The sequence below is a fragment of the Canis lupus genome, chromosome 10, assembly GCF_048164855.1.
Source record: "Canis lupus baileyi chromosome 10, mCanLup2.hap1, whole genome shotgun sequence".
Classification (NCBI taxonomy): domain Eukaryota; kingdom Metazoa; phylum Chordata; class Mammalia; order Carnivora; family Canidae; genus Canis; species Canis lupus.
Genome location: NC_132847.1, coordinates 30,393,948 through 30,404,187, shown reverse-complemented (window position 1 = coordinate 30,404,187; position 10,240 = coordinate 30,393,948). Strand labels below are relative to the sequence as shown.

General features: G+C 35.2%; 1 protein-coding gene across 38 annotated transcripts in view; it reads left to right on the top strand.

Moving 5' to 3' along the window:
- The window catches only part of PTPRD (protein tyrosine phosphatase receptor type D), a 2,176,041-nt gene extending 2,168,451 nt beyond the window's left edge, over positions 1 to 7,590 (top strand). For all 38 annotated transcript variants that reach the window (XM_072841294.1, XM_072841327.1, XM_072841326.1 and 35 more), the window contains 2 exons: positions 1,969 to 2,104; positions 3,819 to 7,590. In XM_072841294.1, the coding sequence (XP_072697395.1) occupies positions 1,969 to 2,104; positions 3,819 to 3,887 (205 nt within the window). In that variant the 3' untranslated portion in view covers positions 3,888 to 7,590. The remainder of the gene's footprint in view (positions 1 to 1,968; positions 2,105 to 3,818) is intronic.
- The last annotated feature ends 2,650 nt before the right edge of the window (positions 7,591 to 10,240 follow it).

The window sequence follows — 10,240 nt, the reverse complement described above, 5'->3', positions numbered from 1 at the left end:
ATTAAAAAATAGATTTAATATGTATTTTTAACTTTAGATATAACCATAAGTTTAAGCATATAAATGTGTGTTACATCCCATTGTTTCTGCTGTTGCAAAATGATTTAAATACTCCTTTGGTATTTGGAGGTTAGCTATGTCCTGTTATATATATATATATATATATATATAAATATACACACACACACACACACACGTATATGACTTCTAGATATTTTCTCCTATCTGGGAATATCCTTAAAATACTAACCTGAAGTATAATCTCAGTTGAAAAATTATTTTATTATATTAGACTCAATCTCTTTTTTTTTTTTAATTTTTATTTATTTATGATAGTCACACAGGGAGAGAGAGAGGCAGAGACATAGGCAGAGGGAGAAGCAGGCTCCATGCACCGGGAGCCCGACATGGGACTCGATCCTGGGTCTCCAGGATCGCGCCCTGGGCCAAAGGCAGGCGCCAAACCGCTGCGCCACCCAGGGATCTCAATTACTCCACGTATAACCTTATTATAACTTATTAAACTAGCATTGTAAAGTCAATAAATTCAGAAGTTGTTAAGGCCGGTATCTGTTATTTGCTTGAAAGAACCTAGTAGAAAGCCAGAAACCCTATATTTTGCTAGGGTTTGAGCAGTCAAATCAAGGTTAAATAGATTCTGGAATACCTGGACCATTCAGGAAAAAAAAGATCATAAATCACAGCCTCAGGAGTAAGAGAGGCTTTCAAGGTTGAAAAGGACCTTCAAGGTCATCTATTCCATCTTTACAGATAGCCTTCACTGCTGTAGGACATCCTCAGCCTCTTTGTAAAGACTACCCATGGATTTTAAAGCCTCACTTAACATTTCTGTTTGGGCTCTTTAGAAAACCCAGTTTATAAAGGGACACACTATTTATACATGCCTGTCAGCTACATCCCCAAGTAAATGAATCCATCCATTTTCTACAGCCTGTACCCAAGCGTTACACATGCCGTTTAATTAGGATCGAAAAATGTAAAGATTTTTCAAATTATTCACTCTTCTCCTTATTACCTAAACCTCCAGATGCTTTCTTACTTTTTAAGAGCACAAAAGCTATGAATTAATTTTCTTCTCCCGCTGCAGTGAACATTCTGGAATTATCTTAAAACAATAAAGAAAACAAACTCAAAACCTTGCTAATGTGATAGAAAGAATCCTGGTGTTTTAGCTGCTGAATATCTAAAAGTAGATAAGCTTAGTGATGCTCAACCATTTCTTTTTAAAAGTTAGAGACCCTTTTGAGTATCTGTTAAAGTTTGAAGTTTCAGGAGAGAGAACAAATATATACATATATATATATATATATATATATATATATATATATACATTTACACAGTCTGTAAGTATAAGATATTCACTGACCCTTCTAAAGATTGAATAAGGATCCACATCAAAAAACCCGTAACAGAATGTGTTTTCTATATCAAAACTAACATCTCAGTCTGAATAGTCTTATACACCTTCTTACTTATTTACATGTCTAAGTGATGAAACATCCTTCATAGATTGTGACCACAAGAAGTAAATAATATATAGAAAACTTGATTCACCTTACCTGAATTATTTTATACTTTAAAAATATTAAGTGGGCAAGGTCTATTATTTCAGGATGTACATGAACGGAGTCAACCTATATTTACCCTTCCTCGTATCTATTTGCTTTGCAACATTTATGTTTCCTGCAGTATAATCTCAGTTGAAAAATTATTGTATTATATTAGACTCAATCTCAATTACTCCACGTGGACTTACGTTCACATTTTACCATGACACATTATCCCAAGAATAGTCATTTTGTGAACCCAATACCACATTTTCCTGAACATTGCTGTGGAAGAACCTGATATGGTATGGAATTGGATACACATATATCTACTTCCAAGCTAATGTGGTGAAGACTGTGAGTGTTGCATGCAGTAACACTGTCTTTGTTATTATGACAGCGCGGGCGTTGGAAGAACTGGAGTCTTCATAACACTAAGCATTGTTTTGGAAAGAATGAGATACGAAGGAGTTGTAGATATCTTCCAGACTGTCAAAATGTTGAGAACACAACGACCAGCCATGGTACAGACAGAGGTGAGAAAAATCTCCATGAATTTTATCACATCTCAAGAGCCAAATAATCCATTTTATCAACCAGAACCTGTTAGAGCCCAGAGACTCTCAATATCAGAGCAAAATACAGGAAAATACTGTTGGGAAAGCATCCAACTGTTCAATATTTTTGAACCTCATTTTTACCCCTCTATATGTGGGAGTGACAGTTTCAAAGCTTTACAGTTGTTTTGGAAGTTATGTGAGATTATATATTAGGTTGTACCATGATAAATTGTCACTATTTGACCACTTTTGACCCATAAAAATGGCAATTTTATATATAAAGCACATTGCCTGGTGCATAACAGATCCTCAGCTCGTTTTACTTCTCCATTCTCCTAATGGTCATTTTAAATACTTGGATCGTGGATAAGCACTAGAGAAATTAATGCCCCATTTTCTATTCTAATAACTGATCATGAAATTCTCATTTTTTAAAGAATAATATGAGTTTGTGATATAGCCAGTGTGGCCTATTGACTATTCATTTCTAAGAATAATATGAGTATTTCTGTTCCTCAAAAAAGCCACCAAATTCTACATTCTATATGTATTCCTAAATTCACTGCCCATGATATCTTCCAAACTGTGATTTCAAAATAGCACAAGCATTTGGCTTACAATACTCAAAGCATGATGTCAACCTGACAGACTTAATGGGTATTGGGGGTGGCAGAGGGAAATTGGACATTTAAAAACCCTTAACACTTAGCCAAGCAGCTTACTGTAATAACATAGGAATTCAAACTCCATTTATTTTGCATTACCATTTTTGTTGTAAAAAAATTCATGTTTAAGCAAAATAGAAACTATCTACTTTCAGCCCCATTGGCTACTGAAAAGTTTCTTTTATGGCAAAAATTCTATTTTTTCTCTCTCTCCAACAATGCCCCAACTTATTCCGATATGACAGTGTTCTTCTCTGTCTGAAAAAGGACATGTTTCAAGTTATTTTATTTTAATGTGGGCCTTTCTCGGACAGATAACTAGTAATCACACTGAATTAGGCCAAACAACACAGGTACTTTTTGATATAGACAGCCAGTCTTTGGATGTCATTTTCAGGGGATGAAAAGCTTGAAAGTCCAGAGCCCTGTGTGAGTTGCTTTGTGTATTTACTGTTCCTCATCCTTACTTGTATAACAACATCAGAAATGGTGGTGGGTAGTTCTGATTGCAGGTAGTAAGGTCTGATGAGATATTTTTTTATTCAAATTCTTTTGGCAATAGCCCAGAAGATAAATGAATCCAGATTTTCCTTAGGATAGCATATGTCTGGGTCAGCCTCTCTTTAATATGCAAACTGAGAATAAGTAATCATAAGTAAGCAGATAGTTGTAAAGACAACAGTGACACGTTCTCGTGTTCAGTGGAGGAGATTGTTTGGTACTGCTTGGAGAACAGCTCACACTTGTCTGGAAAATAATGTTCGCTTTAGCTGTTACTACTTTGGAATTAGGAGACTATATTAGTCAAATTGATTGGTGAAATTAATAAACACCCCATGTGGCTGATCGTTCTTTGCTCACTGAAACGGATTGATCATTGGATTGACTTAACTGATGAGAGTAGCAATTTTGCCCCCATCCAGATGGGGGGCAAAACTTTGTTTTTGAATATGGATTTTCATCTTTCTATTACAATATACTCATGACCCCTTTTCCTCTCTCTTCCTATGCTGGGCCTCCTGCAGGACCAGTACCAGTTCTGCTATCGAGCCGCACTGGAGTACCTGGGCAGCTTTGATCACTATGCAACGTAGAAACCCCGGACCCATGCTGGGTTCTTCCTGCAGGCCCTTCAGTATCCACGGAGTCTCTTCTGAGCCATACAGGGCACTTGAGAAGTCCTTCTTAACTTCTAGCTAACTACCACTTAGTGGGACTATGACACACAAAACAAAATAAAAACAAACTCTTCTGGATGGACCAAGAATTCACAGTTTAATAATCTAACCTGAAAAATAATAAAGAGAATCCTGACTGATGAGGCATCTAAAGGATTTTATTTACAGATACCTCAAGGATTCAAAATAAAGGGAAGAAGAAATCACAGCAAAGAACCACCATCTTGTTCAGGATTGTTTGTTAGGTGTGAGGAGAAATTGCCAGAGTCCTGCAGTTCAGTGCAAGATGTTTGCTGGTGTGGCTTCTCATGATGAAATGGACTCTGCTGCGACATCGCCCCTTCCCACCATACTGCTCATAATAACATTTTAGGGGGGAATGGGGGGACATGTTTAAAAAGAAAGTCTTTGATTTAGTTTTTTAGTATTGTAAAGATACTGCTGACCTGTGCTTCATTTTTAACTGTGTAAACTTTTTTTTAACAAAATGTATCATTCGATAAAGTGAATTTTAAAAAAGTTACATAACTCTTCATTTTTTAATTTCCAAAATGTAGGTTTTTTTAAGCCGTAGAACTGTTATCTGTAATATCTTGCTGTAGAAATATCCAATAATTTGAAAATTTGCACATTTTTGTGCAATATTCTTAAACTACAGTATCAGTCTTGTCAGATATTACTTTTACACTTCTGTTCAGTTTTGGTTGGTGAGAAAGTACCCATTCTCTTCAAATAGTCAGAGAACTTTGTTTTGTTTTGTTTTGTTTTGTTTTTGGAATCAACAGGGAGGCGCAAAGTATAAAGTTGCTGCTAACATATATACATATATATCCATATTTAACAGGGGTGTCTATGTATATATAAACAGTGTGTCCACTCAAAAAGATAGACATAGCTATCATTCAGTTCTTCCATGATTTAGTTGTGGGTTTTTTTTGTTTTGTTTTGTTTTTAGGTAGAGAAGCTATTATAAACATCTTTTACAATGTTACCAATTTTATGACATATGGATATTTCTTAATATCATAAAATTTTAATTTTAAGGGAAATGAGGAATGCACATCAGTGATTGTCAAGCCTCACCCCCTAATTTCCTATCCAGTCTCCTCCCACCCACCTACTCATATTCACAAATATCCTTTTGTTAGCCAGGCTTCCAACAAAGTTCAGTATTTCTAACACTCTAGTGCAATAAAAAAATTATTAAATATCTAAGAGGTGTGCATGTGGGAAAGGTCAGTGCATATCCCTTTAGGAGGGGAGAATGTTGTAATATATCAGCTATCAAGTTGTTTAAAAAACAATGTATTCAATCGTATATCGTCTATAGTATGTGCTATAAAATTTGCATTTATGATATGTAACAGGGGCAAAGCCAAACTCATGTTACTCTGTTCAGTCAGAAACATTTTGTGGCATACAGCACAACTGGGAAGTGCTGTACTTTGTTTTCTTTTGGTTTTAGTTATGCATTTAGAGTGCCTTATAATTGATGCCTATTTTAATAGCATTTCTTTTTAGCCTTTGGTTCACATTTTCATTAGTTGTTCATATATGTTTCTCTTCCAATTAAAGCATTATCTGTTTACCACATGTACAAAAACTCTTTGAATAATATGCATTCCTAGTTTTCAACCAAGTCGGGGATGTTAGTGATTGTACCAGCCCAAAGCACTTGGATAATCAGGGCCCTTCCTTTCATGGTTGCCAACATCAGGAAAAAATGACTTGTTTTATTTAGAATCCCTTCCATTCAGTAACTGCACCAAACTTACTTTAGTGACAACATTGACAATTTTGGAATATATTTACTAGTCCATTAGGATTTTTCTAAAATGAGGATTAAACGATTAGATATTTTCCAATGTAATTCCGAATTTTCCAACATAAGTGCTATAGGAAGCCATGGAAAATGGCTTGAGTTTGCCATATCTTATATGATTTTAAAGAACCCTCAAATTATCCAAGGAACTCTTAAAGAGTTTTGGTATAGATATAATATTTTGGTTTAATTTTAGCTTCATTGATGTTCAGCATACAAAGATTTTTGTTTTCCACATTTTACCATCACTAGCAGAATGAAATCCAAGAGACCAAACACTTGCAAGCATCATATTGAGCACTTTTGTAAAAAAAGAAAAAAGAAAAAAAAAAGAAAAAAGAAAAGAAAAAAAAAGGAAAAAAAGAAAAAAAAAGGAAAGAAAAAAGAAAAAAAAAGAAAAAATACAATACTAAAAAAAAAAAAAGTATCTAGAAGGCTACCTCAGAATGAGACTCTCTAACCTACATCAGAACCAGAGAAGAATGTGCACTATGTGGATCTGTTGTCGTTTTCTTTTAGTTTGTATCTTTTGGAGATTTATCCAAGTGCCAGTGATTTACTGAGTGCTGTGATTTTCATTTAGTGAAACAAAGGGGGTCAGACAGACTTGCCGACATGCCACGTTAGACATGTAGAATCTGATGGTGTATATTACACACCAGAAGGAATTGCCAATGAACAGTTTCTCTCCCTGAGATAAAAACTGCCCATTTGGCAAAGGGAAAGAGGAGAATATTCACAAGAAGAAAATTAACGGGATGCATACCATACAAATGAGGCAGAGACTATCCAGATATCTTAATGTTTAGGCGCTGTTCCGAGAACTAACTCCCTTACTGTCATTGATGTGCATTCCACTCTGTGCTTTTCTGTACAACCATTCTAGTTTGATTTTCCCAGGTAAACATCTTTATCTACCATTACCATTAACTTTCGAGTTTCCAATTATTTTCATCATCATAACCAGTACGGTGCTATTATTTACCTATGTACGTGTAGTTATGTATAATTTTGTAATTAGTTACAATGGTAAAAAAAATCAAAATATATAAAAAGTGATTTGTACAGAACTTTATTTTAGCTCTTTTTTAAAAATGATTTGCATGGTTAGACAACGGCGAGGACAGCCAGGGGAGGGAAGGGCCTCTAGGGAACTTTGCACTTTCTATACCTTTGTACTATGCACTGCCCTATTGATTCTACACCCAATAATGTTATTACTTGAACCCATCTATAAGAAACTGCTTCAGAAATTCATTTGTGCGTATGTAAATAACACAACATAGATGCAGGAATGGAAAAAATTCTTCAGTAACATAGAGAATTTTTTCTTTCCTGTTTATTTTTGGGTTTGCTTTGTTTTAGCCTCTCCTTTTCATTTTTAATTCCCGTTTCTTTTAACTTTTTTGGGTTTTGGTTTCCTTTGGGTTTATGGGTGCCCTGATACTCCAGCAGAGATCAGAAGGCTACAGATCCATCCTATCCATCTGTTATGTGGCTTTGCCATTCAAGCTTGGAGTGTCTTTACAAAGATAATAACAGTTGTGTTCTTTGCTCTCGTTTTGGATGCATAGACTGAAAAATTAAAAAAAATAACTTGTAAAATGGCTTGTTAAAAAAATACAATTACCTCTAATTAGTAGTACGCGTAAATGTTTTACAGAATGAAAGGCGTGCTTTTTATTTTCTTACTTCGTTACATTGGTGGCGAAAGAAGTCTGTATGAAAATCAGTTCTTTGCTGACACAAGTTCCATTTGTTACAAATGAATTCTAATAAAAATGTCAGTGTTATGCAGCCCTGGCCTTTGCTTTTGTCTACTCACGCACTTTGGTTTTGACCTGACTATATATGTTCCCTTTTCTCCCTGGTTATCTGGTTAGTTCCTTTGAACTAACAGTGATACAAGTTACCAAGAGGCTGTTATATATGGTTGCCTGCCTTGGGGTGAGGACCTTTCACTGCTAACCAAAGCGAGGCTTAGAAAAACAGTTTGCCCAAGTTCACACAGGCAAAAGGGGGCCTTGGTATCATTCAAACTAGAATTCATGGGCAATCCTTAACCCTATAGAAAATGATTACATATCCAATGTAAATTTAAGTGGATTTCAGCCTATAAGTATTATCATCTTGAAACAACAGATCTCTCTCAGGCACATAAAAATAGCTCCATAATGTTAACTTCTTAAGCTTTTTGGAAACTAAGAAAATACTTGGCTTGACTTGCTTATTCAGTCATTCAGTATTAAGGGTCAGAACTGTTCTAGGCATTAGGCTGCAGCTATTGATATATGAGATGCTGCTACTCAAACGGAGACTACAGTCTAGGGAGAAAGACTGGCATTTAATAAATAATAAAACTTTACTCTGAAATGTGCTATGAAGGAAAGTAAGGGATTCATGAAGTTAGGACTTTGAATTCTGAGGGACAGGAAGTCTGACTCAATTTGGCTTACAGTGAGAGGAAAGTGTTTATAGGATCATATACTAAAAGATTAGGAGTGAGTTCATACTTAAAGAGTAGGAATACCTTTAGGTAATACCTAATCATTAGGCACAGTGGCATTCAGGGGTCAGGTGATGTCTCCCAGCCTAGTTCAACTTACCTAGTGTCAATTATAAGCAACTTTGTGGTCCTTGGAAGCTTCACCACAAGGTAAGCAAGTAAAAAGTTTACTTTCCCAACAGCACAAATAGAAGTTTTTGAATAGAATGAAGGCTTTCTAGCCCTCAGTGATATGACTTGGGTTAAGTGATCATCTTAGGGTCACAGTTATGAATAGGAGTAGAGAATGTGCTCATTGAGTTGTCAAATCAAGGAAGGTTTAAGGTGGCTGCCACCTTGCCAAATACAAATGAATATGGTAGGACCAACAACTGACTGAAAGTCAACCCAATGAGTTAAGATGAGGCCAAGCACATGTATGTTTGTTGTTATTAAAACTACTTGTTGCCATGGGAATAGTGAGGAATGAAACAATCCATAATCCATACATTATTTTGGAAAACCTGAAACTGGATAGACAACTAGGTGATTTTTTTTCTCTCTCATCTTTCCTCTCCAAGTAACCGGCCTTTAATTTGCAGATTTGATCACCCTATTATTTGGTTCTATAAGTACATAATCCTTAACCATAAAATAGAACAAAAAAGCTAAGGTGACTCATATTTGCAATTTTAATCACTGTGATGCCTTATTTTTAATCAGATGTCTGATTGGAATGCCGAAGACGACAAAATAGCTAATTTCACACATAAACACCCATGCAGATATTACTAGTTAGTAATAACTTACTAAAAAAAATACATGGACACAAATGAAAATGAAAACAGTTATCCAAAATCTTTGGGATGCAGCCAAAGCAGTTCTAGGAGAGAAGTTTATAGCAATATAGGCCTACCTCAAGAAAACCTCAATCTAAACTTACACCCAAACGACCTAGAAAAAGAATAAACAAGTGCAAAGGCAGTAGAAGGAAGTAAATAAAGACAGGAGCAGAAATGAAGTTTGCAAAAAAAAGAAAAAGAGAGAGAGATAAAATAAAAACCAAGAGCTTGTTCTTTGAAAAGATACACAAAATTTATAAATCTTTAACCAGACTCATTAATAAAGAGAGGATTCAAATAAAATCAGAAATGAAGGAGAACATATAACAGCACCACAGAAATACAAAAGATTGTAAGAGAATATTATGAAAAATTGTGTAACAAATTGGACAACTAGAACAAATGGATAAATTCCTAAAAAACATACAGCCTCCCAAAACTGAATCAGGAAGAACTAGAAAATTTGAATAGAACAATTACTAGCAACGAAATTGGATCAGTAACTTAAAAAAAAAAAAAAATCCAACAAACAAAAGTCCAGGACCAGATGGCTTCACAGGTGAATTCTACCAAATATTTAAAGACTTAATACCCACTCTTCTCAAACTATTCCAAAAGATAAAAGAATAAGGAAAGCTTCCAAATCAATTTATGAGGCCAGAATTATCCTGATGCCAAAACCAGGTAAGCACAAACAAAAAAAGGGATGCCTGGGTGGCTCAGTGGTTGAGTGTCTGCCTTTGGCTCAGGGTGTGATCCCATTGTTCCGGGATACAGTCCCACATCGGGTTCCCTGTGAAGAGCCTGCTTCTCTCTCTGCCTATGTGTCTGCCTTCTCTCTCTGTCTCTCATGAATAAATAAATAAAATCTTTAAAAACAAGTACAAACAAAAGCAAAAGCAACAACCAACAACTACTACAGAACTATAGGCCATATTTCTAATGAACATTGATGCAAAAATCTTCAATGAGATACTTACAAACTGATCTCCTTCACCACAATTGCATCAGATTTATTCCACAGATGCAAGGGTACATAAATATTTGCAAATTAATCAATATGATATATTAACATGAGAAAGGATAAAAAACATATCTCAGAGATGGAGAAAAAAGATTT